We start from the raw sequence: 25,996 nt of genomic DNA on the forward strand, positions 1-25,996 counted from the left end.
GAATCCAGTGCATTTACAATTTGCATCTTCACATTCATTAGAATGAAACTGAACTGGTTCAGTGATTGTCATGTAGAGAAAAACAGCACAACCCGTTTGTAAGCTGCAAGTCAGTTCAAATCTGTCATTTAAACATTCTGACGTTCATCTATGTCAGAGAAATGGCCAAACAAGTTTTAAGACCACAAAAAATAAGCTGCACACTTATCGAAACTAAAATGTGCCATTAGACCATAGAACGTTTGCCACATTTTGAGGATGTTGTTCTTTGGGTTTTGGTACAGAGTCGGCGTGTCGGGACAAAGCCAGGTGGCTTGAGTCAACAGTCATGTGATCATGTGATTGTGTGGGTGTCTGCTGTGGAAGGCCCTGAAGTTGCAGTTCCACAATGAACTCAGAGCAGCCAGAGTAACAGCAGAACAGTTCTTGTTAGGACAGGAACTGTGCAGAGACTAAAGGAGCTATGGAGAAATGTTCAAATAGTAAACATATTTAAGTTAGAGTGCTGCATGGGGCAAGGGGAAGGTTTATTTTTAGCAGTTGGTTTCAGCTTTCAGTAATATTTTAACAATTAACAAACATGTTTTTAAGCGCACTCTGTATTATTGCCTGGTTCAGTGATAAATAATGCTCTATTTGTAAGCCTCATGACACAATAGATAAAAATAATTTTCAAGACCAATACATTGTTTTTATAATTTCTTGCTCTCAAAAATAAAACTGTCAAAAAGTGTCAAAAGTGATAAAAAAAAAATCTAATCACCAATAATGAAGTACAAAATCACACTGATTAACAAGCAGAAAAATGATATTAATCAAATCATTTATTATAAAATGTATTACACTATAAAGTGTCAAAAGTACTAAGAACTTGGCATAAAAGAACATGCTAAATGGACTAAACATAAATAGCAACAATAAAGACGTGTGCAATGCAGCGTAAGAACTTGACTGGAAATGTTTAATCTGCTTGTGCTGCAGTCATACGATGTCTACGATGCAATAAAAAGGAGTCAAAATTAATGTGCCTCAGAAACTTCCCTTTCCATAATGTTTCAGCAAATGTTACATACAAAACAAGTATAAGCAATATTATAAGGTTGTGCATTGAGAACACAGCATTGGCAAAACCTTAGTAAAGCAAGACAAAGCAAAAGTTGTTTAGTGGTTATTGTTTTCCTTTTTAGACAGTATAGAACTACTTACACTCACATTCTTAAAAAAAACATACATTCAGCATCATATTTGAACAGATAAAATAATGGGATGAAAATATTTACATTGATTGGCAACTACAGAAAAACATTGATACAAATAGAGACGTACTAAAGCGTTATGGGTGAATACTGAGGGGAGTGAAGTACAGAACTCCACTCTACTCAGTTAAAGGCTCCTTAACGATTCTACTCGGACATTTGGAATATAAAACGTTTGACCATCTATAATAAAATGTCTTTAGTCAGCACACTTTGGCATCACACAAGCCTCGTTCGCCCACTTTTAATTTCACAAAAACTGAAAGAAATGAGCCAGCACAACTAAGCAAAACATTGACAAAGATACGGACTGTCAAGCGTCACTGAGCTCAACCCAACAGGTGAAAATAGGCCACTGTGCAACGTCAAGGCTTTTAATCATAGTAATGCGACAAACGCTTGGGGGAGAAGTGACAAACTACATGTATAGTCAACTACTGTCGAAATCAATTAAAAATAAATGGTAACAAATCATTTCTGGCACTGTAAATGGAGATGTTTAAGTGCACGGAATGAGAGAGTGTACACACAGATTAAATGACCGTACTCTTGACAAAAGACAGAATAATACTTTGGGAGTAAAGGTTTTCTCATCAATAGCTGCTCCCAATGGAGATTCCAAATAAAGGCTTTGAGTGAAAAACATGTTTCAATACATACACCAGTTGTCTTGAATGAAATACTCGATGACAGATCAATCAGATCAAAACAAGCCAAAAGCAGCATACACATAAAGCATAAGTAGAATATAAAGAAAAAACACTGGAAACTAGAGCGTGTCGAATGTAACCGGAGGGTAAAACTTATATATATATTTGTGTGCACTTAAATATAGCTGTTATGTGTTCTTTTAAAATCAAGAGATGTTAAATAATCCACAAGATTATCATATTTAAAAGATAAGTAAAGAAATAAATACTATATACTGAAACTTTTGCAATGTGCTGATCTGTAAGTAGCTGACAAAACCATTAAATGTCAGCACACACTGCCTGATACCACTCAGAGATCAGTTTCATCTGTTTATTCATCTATTGATAATGCAGAAAGAGATGATCAAAAAGGGGCATTATATTTTTGTGACATCCAGACATTCTTCTGAATGAGAAATGGCACATGAAGAAAACGTTTCCCTTTTACCCTGTATGCAAAATTAAAAGACAGATTAGTGTCTCTGCAGTTCTGAATGTAAGCACAGAAAGCAGATTATGGCCATTAATGATTGTATTTCACTGAAACTCACCATGATTTATCATTACCCTAATCTCAGAAGCAAATTTAATTTAGTTCTAATTCAGGCTTTCAATTCAGTAAACATTTCCTCTTCAGCTGTCTGAAATGTAAAACAGCCTCTCCTTCAACAGAAACTGCCTGATTACTGTTGAGCAGTAGATAGTTTCACACATGGACAAGGCACAAGGCAACAGCAGACTGTTGTGCTGTGGAGGAGGTGCAAGGCCTCAAAGGCATGAACGCTGAGCAGAATGATCAAATGTTTACAATAATACCATACTACAGGGAGTTCTGGACTGGCGACAGCGTTCTGCACATGGGCTGTGATTGAGAGAATTTTATTTGCACATTTGAATAGAGATAAGGGTAAAATAAGGCGGTATTTTTTTAAGCTAAAGCTTATCATATTTTCAATTATAAAAAAGTAAAATAGTGAAAGTGAGTGGAGACGTGTTGAGACAGTAGCACAAATATAAGCAGAGCAGGGTTCCTCTTTGGATCTCAGAAAAGCAGCTCATTCGCCCTCACATTTAGAGCAAAACAAAGGTCAGCTGGGCAGGTTCAGGAGAGCACAAGCGCTACAGACTCGACACCAGCTTTAAGAGTGACATGTTTCACAGAGTACGTCTCAGAAAACAGTGAAAATGAGCAGCGATACTCTGGTTAGGATTGCACTTAAAAGTTCAAACAGAACTGGCACATCATATGTGACATTTGGAAATAATAACATTGATCCTGTTTGTTCAGCGCGATATGACTGAGCTGATGGAGTTGTACGACGTCCCACCATTGCAGTTGGGGATGTAGCCACCGGGAGCCCCCACAGCCTCCATGTTGACTTTGAACACAGGGGAGACTTTGAGCAAGAAGTCTGCAGCGTCTCTGCGGCCCAGCTCCCTCAGTCGGGACAAGAGGACCCCCACTGTGCTGTCGGGACGTGCACTCCACTCCTGGAGCAGGGCCGCAGTGGGGCTGGGAGGGGGAGGCATGTCCTCGGGGGGTGAGTCCAGGTCCAGATCAGTAGTCCCATTGGGTGTTCCGTTAGGAGTCCCATTACTGTGTTTGGCCACCAGCTCTGTAAGGCCCAAGTTCATAGCAAGGAGGCACCAGTCTTTGCCTAGAGCATCAGGTGGGTCCAGCATGCGGCACAGTTTCCTACGAGCCAAGAGTGGAACATCCGAGATGTGGATTTGTGTTCCCAGAACTCCCTGCTGGTACACCTCGGCACAGCCAAAGGCCAGGATGCTGCTGAAGCTCTCGCGGTAACTGCCCATAGTGTTTGTGAGCGAGTTCTCACGTTGAACCTGCGCTCTGAGGAAGTCTTTGGGCTGGTACACCATGATGGGCGTGTGGTGCTCCTTGAGCTGCTGGGGACTCAGGTAATATTTCGCAGTGAGCAGTCCAGACAGGGTGGAGGCCAGCAGGTTCTCTGTTATACTGCACATGGTGTCCAACAGGGCGTAGCACTTGGCCCTGTGAGAATCAGATCCCCGCACCTGAATGTCTATGCCCTGTCCGTGGTTGACCAGCAGAATCATGGCTTCTGCCCCGCCCTGGCTCACCCGCGCCCCGTTGACCCACAGATGGATGTCTCCATCTAGCTCCTCAGAGCTGTCGTCTTCAGGCTTTTGCTGGTGGCTCCAGCGGCACAGATTGACCTGCAGTTTGTGAAACAGGCCACAAGGGAACGCTGTCAGGTGTTCAGCCGGGACCAGACGCACCCCTCCGTACAACAGCGCCTCCTCTTCTTCCTCCTCACTCCACGAGCGGTGCAGCCCATTGGTCTTGATGAGCGCTGGGATGTCGACCATAGATGGGTTTGTAGCATCCCGGGCACAGATGTCCATTGCATCCAAAATCTGAAGTAATTCGTCCACGTCACTGTCTGGTGCCAGGGTCTGTACCTCGTCCAGCCTGTAGCGCCCCCTGTAGTGGTGGATGGCCTTGGGAGTCTCCACTGAAAGCAGCTTGGCCAGTACATTACTGCACAACCAGCGCGGCTCCAGCAAAACCACATCCTGCACAGTCTCACTCTGCATGATGTTGATCTGCAGAGACAGAAGATGGGAAATAAAAGGGAAAGTCTATTTTTAAACCTGGAACTTTTTTTTTGCAAAACATATTCAACTGCATTGAATGTGAGTAAATATGAATGCATTGCATGTTTGAATGGTAAAGGCTTGAGGAAAATGAATTGTTAATGACCAACACACCTCTCCCATATTGTGGAGCTGCAGAGCCAGTATGCGCAGGTGATCTTGGCTGACCAGAGGGTTGATATGCTCCTGAACATCAAAAACAAACTGCTGCCATGACGTTAGCTGGTTAGGGCCACTCATTTTTCTCCATGTGGGCAGAACGGCCAGCAGACGCTCGGACAGCAGGGTCATGGGACTGCATCTCTGCAGACAGGGAAGATTCAGGTCAACGATGAGGCATGGAAAAGAAAGCCTCAGTAAAGAGGAAGACTTACAGAGAGGATGCTGGAGCGAAGTTCCTGCAGGTGACTTCTCAATAGTTTCATGTCTTTAGCGTTTGAGGCTCCAGCGTCCATCACAAACAATTTGTCACTGATTTCCAAGTCATGTCCAAATCTAAACACACAAAAAAGGGGTTGCAATCAATTGTACAGAAGTATTTAGCTTTAAAAGCACATCTGTTATCACATCTTGTATCACCTGTTTCTCAGTTCCTTCAGCAGAGTTCTTTCTTTGTCATAACTGAAGTCTCCAGAGAAACTTCGAGGGATGTCGGCGAGATCAGCATGGCTTGCCACAAGTACAACAGCAAGAGGCTGCGGAATCCGGCCTCCAAAAACTGACCAAAAGTATAATAATTAGTAGGCTACTGGGGGATAATGTAGTGATTCACACATAACCACACAGGGACATGTCTGGGAGGCAATAGCCCACACAATGTCCAAACTCTCTCTTCCAGGGGTTTAATGGATATGCAAAATTATTTTTACAAAATGAGTTAGCTTTGAATGCATTGGCCCAATTCAGAAGTGTGTTTTATGTACAGATATGCACGTGATCTCAGTCCTTGCCGGTCATTTCAATTTGCTTGAATTAATCAGGGAGGGTTGAAACATAATTCCATTCATTGTTTTTATTTAATTTGAGTTTGTAGAAAGTTGTGAATGCATGTTGAAAGAGTTCCTTAGATTTTTTGAGTTGTTTGGAGCCCGTGCAAGTCCCTGTAACACATGTGAGTGTGGGTGCTTCATACCTATGTTGTGCTGTGGGAGTAGAAGTGCTTTGAGCAGGTTCAGCCAGTAGGTGATGTGGCTGAGCTGCGTCTCATACGACTCCTCCAAGCTGAACAGCACCACGTGGATGGCCGTCACATCATTGGCAGCAAAGTAGTCATAAGAGCAATAGTATACAGGGTTCCCAGAAAACTCCCACACACTGAACTCTCCCACACCTAAAAGTCACAACAATTACAGTCATTCTGAAATAAAATAAATTATATTTTAGCTCAGCCCATCTTACCGTGGATGTTGGCATGCTGGATGTCAATGGCCTTAGTAGCTTGCTCGTCAGCAGCAGACAGACCATTGTGGACGGGGGAAAACACCTCCAGAACGCCTTTGGTCAAGCTGGGCTCAAACATCATGCTGCGGCTTCGTACACTCACATTTTCACAGCCAGGGTACAAATTGGAAATACTCACAGACACTAGGCACAACAGAAACAGAAATATGAATATAGACATGTATTTAAAACTGATATTTCAATAATTTAGTTGATACAGACAATAACCACATGGAAAATAAATATTTATACAAAAATAAATAAACTGAGCCAAATCAGTTACAAGTAATTCCACACGGGGGCAGTGTTGCACAATACATGCAATTATGTATTTTTTGTTGCACTGAAGAACCACAATTCCTTTTTTTCTTGCAGCCAATATTGTGAAACAATCAAAACATAAAAGCTAAACAACATTTCCTGATCACAAACACGTATACAATTGTGCCTCAACCCTCAACAATTTAAATGTTGAATACATCATAAATACATTGTGTTGAGATTTAATATTACATATTGCATAAACCAATTTAGATAGCATCAAACTGCATTATTGTGTAAGTTTTTTCATGCTTGGCAGTTGCCCTAACATGCCGATCAATTAGTCGAATAAACGGACCGTGGCAAAACCTCTCAAAAATATTAAATATCTCTGTAAGTATCTGACCCAAACTGCACTCACAACACTACAACTGCACGGGAGTTTATGCAAAAACAACTATATATACAGAAAGGTACAAGGGAACTGTATATGTAAAGAAGCAGATTAAACTCATTCCCAAATCTTAAACTAATTAATTCCATGTCTTTTCTTTTTCACTGGCGTTCCAAATAAATCCTTAATCTAAACACACAGTCGCCCCTCTTCATTTGTGACAGGGGCTCCACATTTACAGACTGCACAGATGATGGGACTGGTAACTCTATACGACTCACGTAACTGGCTGCTATCGACTGTCTGAGAGGTAATGGCTCTGAGTGCCACAAATCACAGCGGAAAAAGAAAACAGATGTGTCGGAGTGCGGGGCGGTGGAGGACAAATCGAGACGCAGATTAAAGACAAACAGTGATTTCACACAACAATGAACACGTCAGGATTTGAGTCTATGGGCCGCATATAAACAAAGAATAAAGAGCCATAGAAAAGTCCAGACAAAGGTATTTTTGAACACTGTGCAAAGCCAATACATTTTAATAAAAGCATCTGAAGTTTTTCTGATCGCTACTTTACTCTTTGAGTCCCTGTGGTAAATCTCTATCATAGTTTTACGTCAGTCAAGTGGCAGTTGTAGAAAATTACAGGAAGTAGTGCTGAGACAATTTACATTCACCAGTTCAAACTATAATTAAAATAAAATAAAGGTGATATCAGGTATGCACATTCGTCAAATCATAACTATTGTGTACAGTAATTCATATGCAAGTTCGGTCCTGGTTTACAATACAGTTTACAGTGGTTGCTAGGTAACAGTTCTGTCCAACTGCTCATTCCAACCAGGAAGTACAAAGACAAACTTCACAAAAATGATCAAACTGAGCAAAAAAAGGCAACATCTTCAGCAAAATCTTAAATATAACCATGTCCACTGCATTTTAATGAAATGTGTAGTCTGACCTGTCGTTTGCACTTTAAATTAATTCATCAAACAACAAAAACTGACATTATATTTAATGATTTTAGGAGGGTTATAGTAAATATTGATAGCGCTTGTGCTCACAGATAAGAGTGCTGGTGGTTGTAATAGTTACCTGCTGGTTTCGAGCTGACTGGGGAGTTGGGATGGCGCGCGGCGTTGGTCATGCGCGTCCTCTTGCGTCTGAAGAAGCTGCGCAGGATGCCACACTTGAGGGACTCCAGCAGCGTGCTCTTCCCTGATCCGGAGTGTCCAAATAGCTTCAGTTTGATCCTGGGCTGCATCGTGTGAGTCGGCCTCAGCTGCTGGGTGTACGTCAGCTTGTGGTTGTCCTAAAGAATTCGCCACAACAGAACAAACTTTAAATAACACTGTACCTGGAAACATTATAGCTGCAACATCTGAATGAGAGTAATTAAAGAACTGAGCAAAAAATCTATAAAGTCCTCTGCTTCCACTGTCCCAAATCAACACTTAATATTGTAACATGTCAAATAGCTAAGCCATAAGAGGTGAGTCATGCCGTGAAAGAGGCCCCTGAATAAAGCATGGGTGGGTTATGAAAGCTCTCCAAACTCCTACCAGGTCAACATTTTCTATTTCTCATTTCAAAGAATCATACCTCCAAAATAACAACTCCACAAATGCAGAACGCCACAAAGATATGACTCCATGTGTTCTTTTAGATGCACTTGAGTAGTATGTTTGTAAAAAGCAATATGTTCCTTTATTAAAAATCAAAACCAAAAGATTACTTGATGAATATTGTATGTTTTGTCCATTGTAATATTAATTCAAACGGCTTAATCATAGAAACAGGTTCACCGACTTCTTGTTCCAACCTGCAGAACTGAACAGACCAGACTCTGAAGCAAGAAGCAGATTTTCATTACCATTCTAGTGTTGAAAATGTCTATATTACAATTTTTCCACCCTATTAGTATATTAGTATGACCTGGAGTAGGAGAATAGTCACAAGTAAAAGTAAAAGAGCAGCGGGTGGAGGCCGAGGGAAGGTGAAAACCGACATTTTCTGAGCACTCAAGCATCAAATAGGACAATGCAGGATTACAGAAACATGCATGACTACATCAAACTACAACTTGGCTAATGATGAGGAAGCACCATTGTAACAGGATTTAAAGTAAGATGCCATCTTAAAGTTAAACTTTAAGATGGCATCTTTGCCCTGGGTCTTAAATCATTCTAGCATATGCAATGGATGACTGTTTTCACAGTTGCTGATTTCATGTTTTCACACTTTGAACTGAATCTCAGCAGGGTTTTGGAGGAACAGAGTCAGAAACATTCAACTTTAAGTAAAAAGTTCTGAGGATCCTGAATGTCAAGTAGACATAAATATAGTGGGTGCACAAAGGGGGAAAGCCACGTCACCACAAACAACACCATCCTAAAGTCTTCATTAACACCAGAAGTGAAAAAGCTCCTCTGTCTAAGAATAGTGGGGTGCAAAGAAACGCAGCTCCAACACCTCCACACAGAAATATACCAGGTGCGAGCATCAGTTGTGAAAATCGCAGACAGGAAAGTAAATCAAGTCTTTTTAAATTACATTTATTATATTTTGATTCCTTAAAAATCATGATTTGATATTTACCTTCTTGAGCTTTCCAAACAGTGAAACTATGAGTTCATGTTGTTCATTACAGGCCAAATCCTCTGCCGTTTTTCCATCCTGGAAGACAAATATTGAGAAAAAAGATTAAGGGCTTGTGCTTACCATATGCTACAACCATCACACTATGTGTAGCATCTAAAATCTATAGTGTGTCTGATAACACCTTATGATATAATGTGTTACGATTATAAAGAACACCATGTCTTCAAAAGGCGAGCAATGAACTCACACAACTGACAGATGTAGATTCTGGTGTTGGATTTCTTCATCATCTACATTGGATTTCCCTTCTTGAATAAAGCTATTGAGCTTTAGGTATAAATACATTTACTGCTAAGTATAACTGACTTTTTTTCCTTAACCACTCTAGTTTAGCTTCTACCTGCCAGAAAAACAAGGAGCTTGATAGTCATTGTGCTCCAACAAAACAACTTGCTGACCACAGTCCAGAGGAAAATAAATTATACATTTCAGAATGCGCCCTTTAGATTAAATATGCATAACACATCAGCTGTCATACAATATTAACAAAGGGAGAAGCAAAAGGAGACAACTGAAACCTTCATGTGCAATAGATGAATTTGAAGGGAAGAAGCCGAAGGGGAAAAATAATATATACAATAAGAGATTGTTCTGTTATCAGAAAAATCACCATTTTTTCTCTTCAAAATCTGACATTTACATCTTGCAGACAAGGTTCTTTATCACAGATATTTCCAATCAATTCCACTGTTATTTGTATAGCATGATTTTCCCATACAGTCTCCAAAGAGTTAGATTTTATTAAATTATTTTATCCAAACAACTGAAAACAGTATTCCAGCATTATATATTTTTATGGTGCAGTTATTTAAACATACCATAAATAAAATGTTTCACCAGTCAAATACATTTAGCCAAGAAGCCTTTCTTCACAGCCACTAGACCGATGGAGAATAATAAACAGAAAATATGGTGGTCTGTTACTTACATTTGTGACGGCCTCAGTATTGGCTCCAGCGAGGCAGAGATGGCGCACAACCTCCAGACCACCATTATTAGAGGCTAAATGGAGGGGAGTCCTGCCAGACTGCAAAATGAAGATAAAGGGATTGAAAGTGTTCACTTCTTGATGCATTTTACATGGAACATAGTTCCCCATTGTTTGTTTGCAATTCATACAAAAATCAATATAAACTAACTTTGTTTGGTAAGTCCAGGTTTGCCTTGGAGTTGCAAATTGCAATGACAATTGGGAGGTTTCCATCTTTACAGGCAATATGGAGGGGGGTGTTGCCATGACGATCCTGCTGGTCCACGTTGCAGTGGTGTCTGAGGAGGCAGTGGACTACATCCACCTGGCATCTCCTCACGGCCAGATGAAGAGCTGTGTGACCATCCTGCAAACACACATCCTCAGAGTCATCATCAGATGTATTATGTCCTTCACTGGAGGTAAAAGAGCACAAACATCTGAAGGTGTTTTTTGTTTGGGTTATTGTCAACACGCAATCAAACTCTGTAGGAAAGGTCGGTCTCGGTCCGATTGAATAGAACTCTGGCACGGTTTGTCTGAATTGTGAATGCAAACGAACCAGAGCGGAACAAAACCAGGAAGTGACCATGAACTGAGGCTCAGAATCAAAACAAACTCCTGAGTGAGATCGACAACGGGAAAAATGAAACGCTGAAGGAAGTGAAAGTAACAGGAGCAAGTCTGGTTTACTTATAATTACAGATGATCACGTGAAAATATATCACTGTAAGGTAAGGTAAGGTAACTTTATTTGTACCCGAGGGTAGATTTGGTTGCAGATAAAAAAGAGTGGGCTGCTCACACACACAGACAACAATAGTGATTTTGACAGAAAACAGAAAGTGACATAACAGAGACGACTAGTGCTCCAAACATAGAGACATGGATAAGAAGTGTACAAACAGTTATTAGTGTCAAAATACAGTGGATAAAATACAGAGTAAAAGCCATTATAGATACAAAACACTAGTCCAGAATAAATAAATAAATAAATAAATAAATAAAAGAAGGCTGTATAGTCTGGCTATTCAGCATTTTAATAACACTGTTTCTAAGTGTATTGTGAACGTGAAGTGTTCTCACCTTGTCAGTGGCCTCCACATTTGCCCCATGCTCTATTAGGCATTCCACAATGTCCACAAAGCCCCTGGCAGAAGCAGTCAGCAGGGACGTCTCCCCTTCCCTGTTCTTAGCGTCCACATGGCATCCCGCCTTACAGAGTGATCGGGCCACTGCAGCGTACCCATGCCAGGCGGCACAGTGTAGAGGGGTCTCCCATTCCTAAAACACAAAAACAACTCTTCAATATTTTAAAAGTCTTACAGTGATATACAACACAGTTCTAGATGACAAGCAGCAATAGTGTTCTCACCCTGTCGCAGAGGTCTGGGTTAGCCTCGATGCTGCACAAGTAGCTCACCACGTCTACATTTCCATAGCGCGCAGCTACATGTAGAGCCGTCTCACCAGACTGTTTGACGGAATCATCATTTAAAACACAACAAGCCGTTTAAAGCAAATGAGAAGTCTGTTTGTGTTTAAGATGATGCCGTAATGAAATGATGTTTTATGAGGCTGAATATGTGAAGCTGTGAACATGAACATTTTTGCTAAATTTAACAGGGTTGAGCAGGTTTGTAGGAGGGATGGCTGAGAAAGTGTAAAATGGGTACAGTAAGCTTCTATCTGTCAGACTGAGATCGGTAACACGTATAGAGAGGAGGAATGTACCTTATCTTGTACATTCAGAGGGCATTTCTTCTCATGGAGGAATCTGAGCGTCTCCACGTGGCCATGTCTCGCTGCATAGTAGATAGCATTGGCTCCACTCTGAAATAAACATTCGGAATTTATCTCTGACCTTAAATGGAAGTCTCACTTTTAAGGTTTCGGGTGTTTATTCAATAATTTATGAACATCGCTCATCTATTGTCACATATGTTTCATAAAATCAAATCTAATATTGATGATTTCACAGATAATAAATATGAAAGCTGGTATCTTAATATCAATTCAAGTGTTAAAAGTAGACCATGTATAGATGCCACATATACACAGTTAACCCCTGAGAACCAACTGAATGAAACTTTGTAAAATAAATGTGTACTTTACCTTATCATGGGCCTTGATTTCTGCACCTTTCCACATCAACACCTCTATAATCTGAATGTTGCCACCACCCGCTGCTATCAAGAGTGGAGGAGTGCCATGCTGCCATCAGAACACAATACGCACGTTACTTTTGTGTTTTTTGTGACATAACTATCTGTGTAGAGCTCTGATGAAGGTAATTCTTAGTAAGTACATAAGCATGAGCCATATTGAGAACCAACTCACTTAAAAAAAAAAAAAGTGGACACACATTTAGTTGAAAAGGACTTTTAAGTTTCTTAAAAAAAGTTGTGTTTGATGAGAACATTATTGTCAATTCTACGGGCATTTCATTCTACTTCTACAGCCCAAGACACGCCTGCTTAGGCGGCGGCTTATAGTAACTGAATGTTTGAGTGAATGTTTGAGTGAATGGTTGTGCATCGTCAACATCAGCCCCGTCACTGGCGATTGTCCGAGCTGAACCTCTCCCGAGCCTTTAACAGCAAGGAGAGGCTCAAATAGCGCAAAGTGGAGAAGTATCTTCCAATTCTCAAAATGATAGTGTGGAAAGCATGACCCTGATTCTGACCCACGGCAGCACAAACTCTAAGTCGGCAGAATTAGAGGCTTATGGTCGTCCATGTTGTGATGCTATTTGTACATTCTCTCTAAAGTCTGCAGAGCTAGGTCACAGAAATTCTGGTAAAATCAGTCAGTAAGAGACAGAATAAGAGTGGTTGGTTCAATGCTCGTCACCTTGTTGGGTTGGTTGACGTCATAGCTGTTCAGCGAGCCCAGAAGGTGTTGCAGACCCGGGACATTGTCATCATTTATGGCGTGGATAATGGCTTTCATCACAAAGGAGTCTTCCTCATCCTAAAGGTGTAGCAAAGACAGTTACCGCTCTGCTGCTGATCGAACATTGAGAACAGCAATTCATTCAGTCATATGCTCCTCCAGATCTTTCTCAAAGTGCACCCAAGCATAAATACACACAGAATTAAACTGTCTTTGAATAACAACTCAATTTCTCCTTTATGTCACAGGCAAGCGTCACTCAGTCGACAACAGGTGACCCAATAACCATGAACTCGAGGCAGTCTGACGACACGGCTGTGACGCTCTGCTGCACTGGGAGACGAAGAGAAAGGATAGGGCAGGGGTGACGAGGAGGAGGAGGAGGAAGGGGGCAAGTCGACGTGGAGCCAATGTGTTCAGTCAAGCGTGTTCCTCCAGCTACATTCCTCTACATAACTTCCCTGTTGGGAGCTGGGGCTCACAGGGCTAGAATAAGCACGAGCACCGTCGAGCATGTAGTTAATTACACACAGGATTGACTAAAACACTGTATTGAGGGGCTTTTGCTGTAGTTTAGTTGTTGCATCCCCCAAAAGGACTCTGTAAATAATCTCCAACGACTACACTTGGCTCCGTTTGTGTAAGTGGAGCAACTTGCTCCACTTATTCTGTTTCCGTGACAGAAGGGAAGTGTCACTTGAGGAAGAAAAAAAATATGCTGTCAATGATTAAATCCGTAGCCAAGGCAGCGCTGTTTACATTTCTATGTCTGGGCAGGCCATCGTCAACAATGGCTTCTTTATACGTTTAACAGTACGAGTCAACACAAATATAGAAAATATCCACTTGTTCCTAAGCAGCGGTCACATTCCAACAGTACATAGCCTCACCTACGGAAATGAGGAACAGATCAATTACTTGTGGCAGGTGCTCACAGAGAGAATACCAGCGCTGATATCGAAAGACTAGAACATTTCTTACCAGAGTGTCATCGCTGCGTGCCACACTAATGTTACTTCTGGACAAAAACGACCGAGACAAGCGGTTGCACAAGGAAATAAGTCGGACAGATTGCTGAAAAAAAGATATATATATATATTTATATACACACATGAGGAATCAAATTATAACACACATATTAAATTAAATCAATAAAAACATTTTCATAGATATTTTATCCTTGAATGGGACATTATTCAACTTACTTTCCATTTTCTTCGTGCAGCAAACTTTTTAAACTTCTCCATGTTGACAGCCGACTCCTTTCTGCTCAGAGCCTGCAGTGTGTCTTTTGGCTTTTCAACAAGAAGTATATTTGTGTTGGTACAAGAACAAATTTATGTGACAGTAATGTTTATATAAATCTAAAAAGCATTTTACACTTTTGAAAGACAATCATAGAAATGCAATGCCTTTCCACATAACTAGTATAGATACCTTAATCCAGGGGTGTAGAAAGCTGTCCTGGATAGTCATTCTTTTTCTAGCAACAAGGAGAACATGATACTTGGTCAGATAATAATCAGTAAATATCAAATACACATTTTCAACAAGATTCTAGTCTATACATTACTGTTGAGACATTTGAACTCCACATCCGCCACAAACCTGTTTAAAGTTTACTGTTGTACAGCACTAAAACATACAGTACATACTTGGGGTCTTTGACAAGGAGTCTTGCGATGAAGTCTTTGGCCAGCTTGCTGGTGTTGCTGAAGAATTCCTCTTCAAATGTATAATCGACAGCTGACACATTGGCCAAGGTCTCTTGCTTATTGTCACCCAAAAATGGTGATGCTCCACTCAGTCTAACAAAAATACAAAACATACTTTAAAGTAGGAATTTTTATATATTATAATATAATATAATATATATATTATATATATAATATAATATATAAGATATAATATATTATATTATATTATAATATACTATAATATACTATACTATACCAACATAAACCTACAGATGTGCTAAAACTATACCACCTCAAAGCTGCAGTGACTCATGAGCAGAGCCTGGATACAAACTGTGGTGGCTGAGATCCAAGTACTTGAAGCAGCTGCAGTGCTCGCCTTCCTGGGTGTGTGCAGCAGTATATATTGTACAGTAGTGTGCAGATAATTGTGCATGTTAGGGTCATACACCAGTCCTAGTTACACTGATGCCAGTCTTTGCTGGTCCACTGAAGCCTCAGCAGCGTGTCAGTCCCAGACGCTGGTTACAGACAGCTGAGACAGACATGGAGGTGGTCCTGGGTAAACTGAAGTTAAGAGCTGATGATGTAGTGACATGATGTGTTTCACAAAACACTACTTTGAGTGTATTAAATAGGTCATTGTCCACAAAACATTACAATGCTGTCTCCTCAGATATTCATGTTGAATTGAAGAGTGTTTTTTCAAACATTGCTACATGTCTCTAGTGTGGTTGTACAGCACATTGCAGTTGTAGGTTGTGATATTAGACAGGGAGCAGTCTATTTTCTGCATTGCCTGGCAGAGCCGTGGTAGCTGTGGGGGCGGGAGCATGAACGCAGGCTGTTTGTGCAGTGTGATGGAGAGCATCACTTTTCCATCTCCAGATGATGCAAACCCCTTATGGGGCGATGTGTTCGAATTGTCTTGAATTGTAAACCAAGTCTTATGAAGCGGTGTTAATTGTGTACCAGATGGAAGAATGCATCAGATTATTATAGAGTAAATGTATGCTCAGGGTGTAACAAGAAGCAACTTAAAATGTAAATTGTGTTCCAGGGTTTATATAATTAAATTAAAATGTGAGTGGCAGCTGGTTAGGTACTTACAGTATGTAGGTTATCACACCAACGCTCCTGTGAAAGGCAGATAGACAGAGATGATGTCAAACAACACTTCTATTATGAGTTCATGTGATGCCTTTACTTCATTTACTCACCACATGTCCGCCTCCAGGCCCAGCGGTTCATAGTTAACTACTTCTGGAGCTGTAAAGAACACAGTCAAGTCAATGCTAACACCTCTTTATACAATCCACTTTTATAGTTTTAGGCTTTAAAAGGCTTCAAATGGTCCTTATCATCAAAGCAAAAACAACTTTAAATTGGTTTATTATGACATATTAGTCCTTTCTTTAATTTAGGGAAAGCACATTTGAGAGAGCTTTTAATTACATTTACTGTTTTGAATACAATTCTAATTCTACAACCGACAATTTTAAAACCTTCAATGAGTCATAACATTACATATTAATTACAATTTACAAGCGAAATCCACAAAAGTGTTGCATAGTAAAAATGACACAGTGATAGCGATATAACTGAATTGGATGATTAGACAACATGCAAAAATAAAGTGAAACATTTGGAGAACATGGTACTATTAGGTAACACAAACTGACCTACGAATTCTGGCGTGCCAAAAATGTTTTTAAAATCATTGCCAAAGTCGATCTTGTGGGCCAGACCAAAGTCAATGAGCTTGATGCGCGGGTGAGGCACAGAGCGGTTCAGCAGCATGATGTTCTCCGGCTGAAAGACACACAAACAACAACTTCGACATCTCTGGTTGATCTGTGTTGGTTTATCATTTGAAAGGAAATACAGTTCTCTGCTGCTATGGGATTTTTACTGATGTACTTTGTTATGAACATGGGGAGTTAATGTGATCATTGACATTGAGTGAGAAACAATACATTATCTGGATTTCATTTAAAGGTACTCTGTGAATAACTCTCCTGGTGTAGGGTCTGCCACTCCCATGGAGATTGTATTGCTTTGCCTGGAATGCTCCACAGTATGGCATTAAAATGATTCATCTCCATGGAGACATGGTCACGTTAGAGCTCCCAGTATGAATGCATGTTTTTCAAGGTAATTTTGAGCAATAAAAAGCAAGACCATGAAAAAGAGATATGCTTCATGCCATACCTCGGAACATGGCAACGCAATACCATCACCATGGAGACAAACATGTGACAAATCTCCACCAAAGAAAGTTACAGTGTGCACCAATAAAGTCGAAATGGCTTGTATATATCATATTTAGATATAGTTTAATTCATTTTATTTTTGATACTTTCACTAAACATACATCTTTCATACATTGTGTAAATATTGATCTTTATATGTTATGGCAAATCGACAAAAACACATTAAGAACTACTAATAGACAGGACAAGAGACTAGAAAGACGCATGTCGGCCATGAAAATGACATGCAAAACAGCAGTAAAACACTTGAGGAAGTGGCAAAAACGACAGGATGACAACAAAGGGTTTCCTAAAGAGCAACATGCCATTTCATATGATCCAACAAGTATACTCGACACAAAAGTACTTGACCTTATGTTGGCTGCCTCACCGTACATACTTTTACAGAATAATTGCATTGATTGGGAGTGCTGTCGTCGGCAAACAATTGATCTGCTTCTAAACTGGGAGATAATTTGTTCTAAACTCATCCATCTGCTCGTTTTAAAATACATTATAGCAGATGGAGGCTTTCAGCTCGGAAAATAATAAAAACAAGATTTGATCAAAAAGTTGACTTGTACGTGACCTAAGCAATATTTAAAAAAATATTCTTGACTGATTATTAATAACGGCATCATAGTTTGTGCATCTACTAAACTAGAGTTAATGAAGAGTTGTGTTTTAAAGTGTTGACTAAATACAATCTATTAGATTATGATTATTTTGGGGTATTTAATATTAAACTTTAACATGTATTGATCATTATTTTACATTTTGTTCTTTGTAAACCACAATATCTATTCAAAACGGCTTCATAATAGAAATGGGTGCATTGACTTCCTGTCCAGTTGAGTTTACTTAAGTTGTTAAAAGAACAGATTTGAACATTTCGAAAAGCAAACTAAGCAACAGCCTCAACTACTAAGTGATGTGTTTTAGCCCGCATCAATAATTCAAAGTGAAGAAAAATCCCATGTCAGCTGATCATAAACAGGGGCCAAGAAGCACTTTCATAAGGCACCTGTTTTGTCTTATAAGAAGTGTATTCAAAGGCTGCGATTTACTTTGATAGGGTTGGACTGAAGAGACAGTTTTGTTATTTTGGTACCTTAAGGTCGAAGTGAGCGATTTGCTTGGAGTGCAGGTATTGGACTCCATCCAGAATCTGCTTGAGGAACTGTGTGGCCTCCTCTTCACTCAAAGACTCCTTCTCAGCCAGAAAGTCGAAGAGTTCACCACCTGCCACACTGGACAAAGGACAGAGAGAGAATTAAAGAAGCCGCTGTAAATCCCTTCTTACCTGAGCTGAGCCTGTGTAATCTAATCATCTGGGTGCAATTCAGACGGACAATTGACACAGTCCAGGTGAAATTTACCCACAATTGTTTTTAAACCATTTTATTGTATATTCACGGTACATTATGTGGCTTTCCTTGAGGAGGGTCTGCCCCCTGCTTGTTTCCATGGAGATGCCGGGGCTCTGCCTGGTATGTTCCACAGTATGGCATCCAACTTATCCCTCTTGTATTTATTAAATTACCGGTAAAGTGTTTTCTATGCGCAAACACTTCTGTATTCTTACTGTGAGCCTCTCCATAGATCTGACCTGTAACTTGTGGTACCACCTGCTCGTTTCCATGGAGATAGATACATTTTTCCAGGCAAAGGAATCACATCACTCTGGAAAAGTGTTGTCACGACACTAAAACTCGATGTTGATACTAATATAAGGAATATACTCAATTCTCAATACCAATATTGATACAAGGATCATTAAAAAAAATATTTTTTTAGTTCATGGTTTAGACAAAAGACATGTTTCTTTCTTTATTACACCTTGTGGTCATATACTTCTGAGAAAACTAAAGATCATTCTGGAAAAGTCAGACTTGGCCCGTGTAAGAGATCCAATTTTGATACTACTTTTAGTATCGATTAGCATCTTATTTTCAATACTTTTGACAACACTGCTTTGGAATACTAATACATCTATAATAGAAAATACTACGATGGACGCTGATGCAGGTGCAGTGCTTAGAAGGTAAAAACATCATCTTCTCTTGGCTAATTGGGCTTGTAAGATCCTGAGAGCCACTTTCTGTGCCGAGGAATACAACTTTGGACTAAAACAAAACCACATTTGGTGTTGGGTTGTCATCGAGGCAGAAGGGTGGTGCAAGTGAAGTAAATAAGGGGAAGTGAGAAAAAGTGAAGAGGAAGGCTGCTGTGACCAACCTCTGCTTAATGCACTGACTAAGGCATGTTGTAACAAGGAATATCCGAGTGTTAGATCCAGTACAATGCGAGGCACACAGCCCCGCCCCCCACAGTCCACAGTATCATGTTGTTTACCTCATCAGCTGGCCTAGCACATTAGCGGTTAGCATGTTGAAACCACAGAAGTCTGACAAACAAGTATGTTGAAAGGTGTCTAGGTAAAAATGTGTACGCTTCAAACAAACAGCCCAAACCCAGACTCGGGAAACACAATATACCGGTAATCTTTGGGGAAAGTTGGGTCTGCATTTTCTTCTTTGTTCCCTGAATTGTCCACTCCTTTCACGTGACAATAAAACACTTGACACGGAACCGTAGTAATTGCATATAGTTCAACTTGAGTGGAAGTTTCTATACAATTATAACATAATGGACTCTAAGGTGGGGCAAGGTGACTTGGCATTAGTGATGCAAGTTGGCTTTTATTCCCGCCTGGATGAAATCCAACCCATGCTGAAGCACGCATTCATCTCAATCAGCAAACGTCTACAGCGAGGCCGGTGCCTGGACTTTAAAAACGTCAAAGCTGGAGCCTTGATTTGATCCTCCCGTCGTGTCCATTATCAAACGGTAACATGCCGCTGACTGAATTATTGAACAATCCCAAACATTTCATCGATCTGCTGTTGACGGTTTAAAAGAGGCTGAGCATAAAAGCAATACTGTAGGATCACACAATAATTATATAAACTGGTAACAAGAGAAGCATGTGAAAAGGAATGTGATGGGTAATAGACAATAATAGTTAAAACAGTTGTCAAAAGTTAACACAAGCCAATTGCAAAATGATTGTGTAAATGTTGAACTCTGAAAGTATGCTACTTTTTCAAAATACAACAATATCAATGCCATGATTTATTAAGTACATTTGCAATATAGACCCTTTAAAAGGCGTGTAAACAAAAACATCTTCTTGCATAATCTTTGAAAATATTTAAAGGTTGACTTAATTTTGAATATTCTGATGCAATGGCCATTTAAAGGGTCCATATGTTAGTTCTTATGTTTAAACAGGGCTGTTTGAGAGTAGCACAATACGTAATTATATGGTGAGGTGAGGAATATCACAGGATGGAGTACAAATATGAGATCAGGAAAGTACTACAACAAAACTGTATAGAGCAGGTTTAGTGAGATGTAAAGGAACAGTATCAAAGACAGTATCCATGTACCGGTAATGCCCTGAAGTGATAAAGCGTAACATGATCTCGTAAGTGAGAGCTGATGGTTTATAGGTTCGAAACACGTATGTCAGCAGTAAAGCTGTAATGTAAACAGAAATGCTCTTAACCGTCAAACAAAAGTTGGAAAATCTGGTATGACGAGAGCCTTATGGGAAAAATATCAGACTATGTGTCAAGACATTTTTTTGCTAAAAGAATGTTAAACAACTGACATGTACCTACATGTGAGTAGAAGAAGTTGCTTCCAATTTACACCGAAAACCCTACTGACAATTACAGCTCCACAATATGAGAACGAATTTGATTAAATTCCTATTTTGCAGAAACAATATGATTGCATTCTTCTAAATGATACTTTTCTGAAGACGTTCAGTAAAAGCACAGTATGTCACTGTAAGGGCTGGGGAATATATTGGTCCCAGCATCAATATTTGGCGCATATATTTTTGGGCTGTGCTCCAGTCTGAGTCTTATTGGTTTTAAAATCTAAATATTGGTATTAACAAATAAGTAAATAAATCCATATTGGCCCTGATCTAATGGAAATAGAAAGTTAAAACCATACTTCAGGACATTCTTCCACGCAGATAAGTTTTAGGCCAGGAAATAACCAGAAATAAGCTCCTCCAGCCCATATAAGACTCAATATTGTGCAAATGAAGGTTTGCTCAGCGTAAAGTTGTTTTTTTTAGTCCATTTTTTTTTTTGCTAAATTGTTACGTTCTGTGCATTTAAATAAACTCAGATGTGTGTGTTCATTTACTCGTCAAACACAAACTAAACAAAAATATGCCCTTTTATACTTTACACATCCAAAAAACAAGGTTATTTTTTTTGTCTGATGGAGAACTTTATCTTGTTGTAATTTATGTATTACCTTGCGATATTTACAATTTAAAAAGGGCACTCACAGTTCCAGGATAAGGATGACCTCGGCCTTATTCTCGAAGACTTCCTGTAACGTTATGATGTTGGGATGCTGGATCTGTTTGAGGATGTTCACCTCGCGCTCTATGTCCTCACGGGACACCCCTCGCCGACTCGACTTGCTGCGCCGCTTCTTGATGAATTTGGCGGCGTATTCCTGTCCTGTGTCCCTGTGCCGACATCTTCTGACCACGGCAAACTGACCGCTGAAGGGAGAAGGCAAAACAAATATAAGCAATGACTTTTTGTTACATAGAAGAAGTGTAATTTAGTAGGATCCGAAGTCCACAAAAGTCACCGTTTTCAGACATTTAGATGTAGGGCTCTGCGATATTGACAAAAATGTATATTGATATTTATTTTATGATCATCTCGATAACGATATTCAAGTAAAAAGACAATCGTGGAAGCTGGTTCATTCCTCACTTTACAATAGCTCCTGTTGAGTCCCTGGAAAGGACACTCAATAATTTAGCCAAGTTCCCCACAGAAAAGTAGAAATGTACTTTTTGTATGCAGAGAGCCTTTACTTTCAGAATCAGAAATACTTTTATTGCCTTTGTCAGTGAACACAAATGAACAGACTAAAGTAAAAATGATATGTATGAAGTAAGCATAAAGAATAAAAGGTGTAAAATAAAAGTAGACATTGACAAAATATAAAGACTAAAAGTCTGTTATGGTCAGATCAATAGTAGCAGTGCAGCAGATAAGTGTTATTGACATGAGTTATTAAGTGTTGAATCCATCAGCATTAGACTCATGAACGTTTGTGCGACGTGGAATTGTCAACGCCGCACATCTCTGAAGATATGATGACTTCACTCTCGACAAGTCCTCAAACAAACCTGAGAGCAGTGTGTTAATGAACAGCACAAACCTTCAAATTAAAAATGCCTCAGTTGCATAACATAATGCTCCTTGTGTTGACACCAGTTACCAGGAGTTGCACAACAATAAAAACAATGCACACATGTTTCGGCATACAGAATTAATCAGTTCACAAGCAAATTATTCACTTAAAGTTTCGTAAACGTCGAAAGTGCAAACGTTCATGATACTGTATATTATGATGCTAGCTTTGCCCTGCTGTAATATCATTTACTAATAAACATCATTGTGAATCTGTGCAACATTAAATCTATGGCGTGTGAGACTTAAAGCCTGAACCTGTGTGTGTGTGTAATGTGTATGCATAAACAAACCAGGGCTTCTATTTTCCAGGAGAAATGCTGATAGATACTAGGTATTGCCAGTGACACAGGACTAAATACAGGCAGAAAAAACACTTGGGACTTGGAGGCGAGGACACTTGGCTGAGGCTGTGCACGCCTCCGCTGTTTGAGCATCCTCACAATCATGAAGCACTTACTGTACCCAACGCCCACGGAGAGAGGAAGCAGAGCGCAGGGAGAGGGTTTCAGGAGAAAAGACACATTTTCACACAGATTTTGTGTTTGTTTGGCAAATGCATTACCAGCGTGGCAAAGACTTCAAGAAATGAGTCCTGGTTTTCATCATACACTTTAAGGAGGAGGGACTGTAAACAATAAATATCTGAATAATGTCGTTGTTATATTTTTAAACACATGGAACTGAAATTTATTGATTCAGCCAAAACTAATTAACCAAAGGGGTTGAGGTTTACATGAAACTTATAAATAAATGTTGTGTAATATAATGAACGTGTAGGATCACTGTTTTACGACAGTAGATTCAAAGATTAGTTGAGTAATTAGATTTCACGTGGAGCCCTCAAATGCTGAATCTGAAATAACGACAGTGGATGGAGTGTTGCGATGCTACTTTGAAAAGACCTGAAGTGCTTTAGTTGATGAAGACGTTGCATTAGTGTGGCCAAAGGGAGTCGTTGTCTGGGACAGAGAGAAGACGAGACAGCGTGCAGAGAAAGCAGAGGCTTTCTCATGTTAATGACACTCAACCCCCACCGCTTTTAACCTCTGGAGGTTCCCACCACTGACAAGTCTGAGACTGACAAGTGCTTTTAATCGGTCAATAGTACAATATTTATAGAGGGCGAGTGTGATGAGTTATATATTGACTTGCCAAAGGGTTTTCAGGATCATGCCACATTCCTTTTTAATGTGTGTTATGGAAGAGCCAGAATAGACAAATATACCCGCTGATTCAAATTGTAATATGCTGTAAATTTGCTTTTTAAAAGATATTTTAGCCTGAAGGCCTTATCGTAAAAGGGGGAGAGACACTTTGCAAATGGTCCAGGTCTGGAATCACCATGACGACTGGTGGTGGCAACTACACATGTGCACCGCCTCCACCAACAAAGCTCAATTTGCTTTTCAACTATAGTAGAAACCTTCATAATGAATAATAATCACAAAAGTTTAAAGATGAGTGGATTTGACAGTAATTTAGTTTGAATGGAACCACAGTTTGTCCCTTCTGTTCATCTTATCCCACAATGAAGCAGAGATTCTCCCCTCGTCTGTGTGTGGGGTTTGAACTTTCCACTGCTGAAAGCTTATTCAAAGTTAATCTTATCAAAAAAGCTGTTGGAAATGGTGTGAAAATGTCGTTGAGGAGAAGAAAAGAGAACGACTGAGTTCCTGTTGTTGATTTTTGGCCATCTGTGCGGTGCTGAGGACATCCTGTCACAATGTTGATCAGTCTCTTAGTTTGTTTAGCTGCTGCAGTCAGCTTCTTCCACTTTACTGTATGTTATATAATGTTGTTCACTGCCACAGAACACACATGTGCCAGAAGAGTTTGGAGTCTGGGCTGGATCTGGGCCAAGCTAATTCAATTCACGACAAGAAGACTACGCACGTAAAACAATCACGTGGAACAAGAGAGAAAAATGTCACGGACACAGGAATATGGCGGCCTTTGATGCTTGAATGTAGTTCTGAAGCTGAAGTAAAATGCCATGCATGATATTTGAGAGAAGAGCTCTCCTGACCGTGGAATAGAGGGCACTTGTGAACATAACTAGGGCTTGTTCACATTACACTGACTGAAAATGTGAGAATAAAACACAAAGATGAAAAGTAGAAAAAGCTTCAGTTGTAGTCATCTGGACTCAGTTTGAAAAAATAGACGTTTCGACTCTCATCCAAGAGTCATTGTCAATAACAGAATTTAGGTCGAGAACTCCGATATTAATACTGTTCTGTGGTAAGACCCGCCCATTGGGAGGAGCCTTCCTGAAGTAGAAAGAGTTGTTTGTTTCAACAGAAACTCCCCTTTGTATCTACCGAGCTAGCCTATTCAGAATCTTAATGGGCTATTAGAAACCTCTTTGTCTTTGTGAGACCCTGGCTCGACCACCCTGAGTACCTGATTAGCATCTGAATGTCCTTTACCTTTCCAGGGGTTCAGAATCCCATTATAAATAACAGGAAGATGAAACCTAAGCCCTCCATTTCTGTTTAAAGAAGGTCTTTCTTTTTTAACAAAAATAGCTTCCTTGACTCCTCTTTCAAACCATCTTTTCTCCCTGCTTAAAACCTTCACCTCACCGTCTTCAAACGAGTGATTAGAGGCTTCAAGATGGAGATGCACGGCGCTCTGAGGTCCTGAACTAGTATTTCTTCTGTGCTGATAAAGCCTCTTGTGTAGAGGCTGTTTCGTCTCACCTATGTAACGTTCTTTACAACTTTCTTCACTGCATTGGATCGAATAAACTACATTGCTCTGTTTTTGAGTCGGCAACTTGTCCTTTGGGTGAACCAGTTTTTGTCTTAAAGTGTTTCCTGGTTTAATATCGGAGTTCTCGACCTAAATTCTGTTATTGACAATGACTCTTGGATGAGAGTCGAAACGTCTATTTTTTCAAACTGAGTCCAGATGACTACAACTGAAGCTTTTTCTACTATGGAACACGCCTGGACGAATGAGGGATTACACCGACACAAAGATGAAAAGCTATGAAGGGGTAACTTGAGAGATGTATTTCATTTTTAATCAACAGTGCGAGTTGGCATAGATTTTGCATTTTAGGAATTAGAAAAACTATAATAGAGTATTTTTTTTTTAAAAATATACATAATTTAGCCAGTAGTTGCTATCAAGTAGTAAGTGTGTTGTCTGCAGTAGTAAACATATCTAATTGAATATGACTGAGTTATGCTTTCACAGTTCACATTAGGGCCGTAGTCAACAAAAGACATTCCCTGTGCATCGATTGATCTAAATGATTAGGATCTAATGCAAAAAACGATGTAAACGGTCAAACAGAGAAGTCTAAACAGGGTTAGGAGGTTTTATAAGATGACAGGAGGATATGTTGTTGTTTGCAAAATTATGTTAAGTGCTTGTGACAGGTTAAACACTAACACGCAGTGATGTTTATAAGGTCACTTCCTGTTTGGACAAATGTTACCAAGCAACTATATTGTAAACAAGCGTCAAAATTCATATCAATTATACAATAGTTGATGAGTTGACAAATACCCGATGGTGCCTT

The 25,996-nt window shown here is 39.8% G+C and overlaps 1 protein-coding gene across 1 annotated transcript in view; it reads right to left on the reverse strand.

The window, feature by feature from the left end:
* Positions 1 to 806: 806 nt before the first annotated feature.
* The window catches only part of dapk1 (death-associated protein kinase 1), a 39,216-nt gene continuing 14,026 nt past the window's right edge, over positions 807 to 25,996 (reverse strand). The window contains exons 2-25 of the mRNA XM_072433386.1: positions 21,534 to 21,755; positions 18,270 to 18,408; positions 16,589 to 16,718; positions 16,127 to 16,175; positions 16,017 to 16,043; positions 14,865 to 15,017; positions 14,647 to 14,692; positions 14,415 to 14,504; positions 14,191 to 14,283; positions 13,168 to 13,287; positions 12,430 to 12,528; positions 12,049 to 12,147; positions 11,690 to 11,788; positions 11,401 to 11,598; positions 10,484 to 10,681; positions 10,273 to 10,371; positions 9,282 to 9,359; positions 7,779 to 7,995; positions 5,987 to 6,172; positions 5,721 to 5,918; positions 5,168 to 5,306; positions 4,963 to 5,083; positions 4,703 to 4,891; positions 807 to 4,537 (exon numbers count right to left, since the gene is read on the reverse strand). Coding sequence (XP_072289487.1) covers positions 3,233 to 4,537; positions 4,703 to 4,891; positions 4,963 to 5,083; positions 5,168 to 5,306; positions 5,721 to 5,918; positions 5,987 to 6,172; positions 7,779 to 7,995; positions 9,282 to 9,359; positions 10,273 to 10,371; positions 10,484 to 10,681; positions 11,401 to 11,598; positions 11,690 to 11,788; positions 12,049 to 12,147; positions 12,430 to 12,528; positions 13,168 to 13,287; positions 14,191 to 14,283; positions 14,415 to 14,504; positions 14,647 to 14,692; positions 14,865 to 15,017; positions 16,017 to 16,043; positions 16,127 to 16,175; positions 16,589 to 16,718; positions 18,270 to 18,408; positions 21,534 to 21,755 — 4,294 coding nt within the window. The 3' untranslated portion in view covers positions 807 to 3,232. The remainder of the gene's footprint in view (positions 4,538 to 4,702; positions 4,892 to 4,962; positions 5,084 to 5,167; positions 5,307 to 5,720; positions 5,919 to 5,986; positions 6,173 to 7,778; positions 7,996 to 9,281; positions 9,360 to 10,272; positions 10,372 to 10,483; positions 10,682 to 11,400; positions 11,599 to 11,689; positions 11,789 to 12,048; positions 12,148 to 12,429; positions 12,529 to 13,167; positions 13,288 to 14,190; positions 14,284 to 14,414; positions 14,505 to 14,646; positions 14,693 to 14,864; positions 15,018 to 16,016; positions 16,044 to 16,126; positions 16,176 to 16,588; positions 16,719 to 18,269; positions 18,409 to 21,533; positions 21,756 to 25,996) is intronic.

This window comes from Eucyclogobius newberryi, unplaced genomic scaffold (genome assembly GCF_026437365.1).
Source record: "Eucyclogobius newberryi isolate DKJ021-1_F unplaced genomic scaffold, fEucNew1.0.hap1 SCAF_6, whole genome shotgun sequence".
Taxonomy (NCBI): domain Eukaryota; kingdom Metazoa; phylum Chordata; class Actinopteri; order Gobiiformes; family Gobiidae; genus Eucyclogobius; species Eucyclogobius newberryi.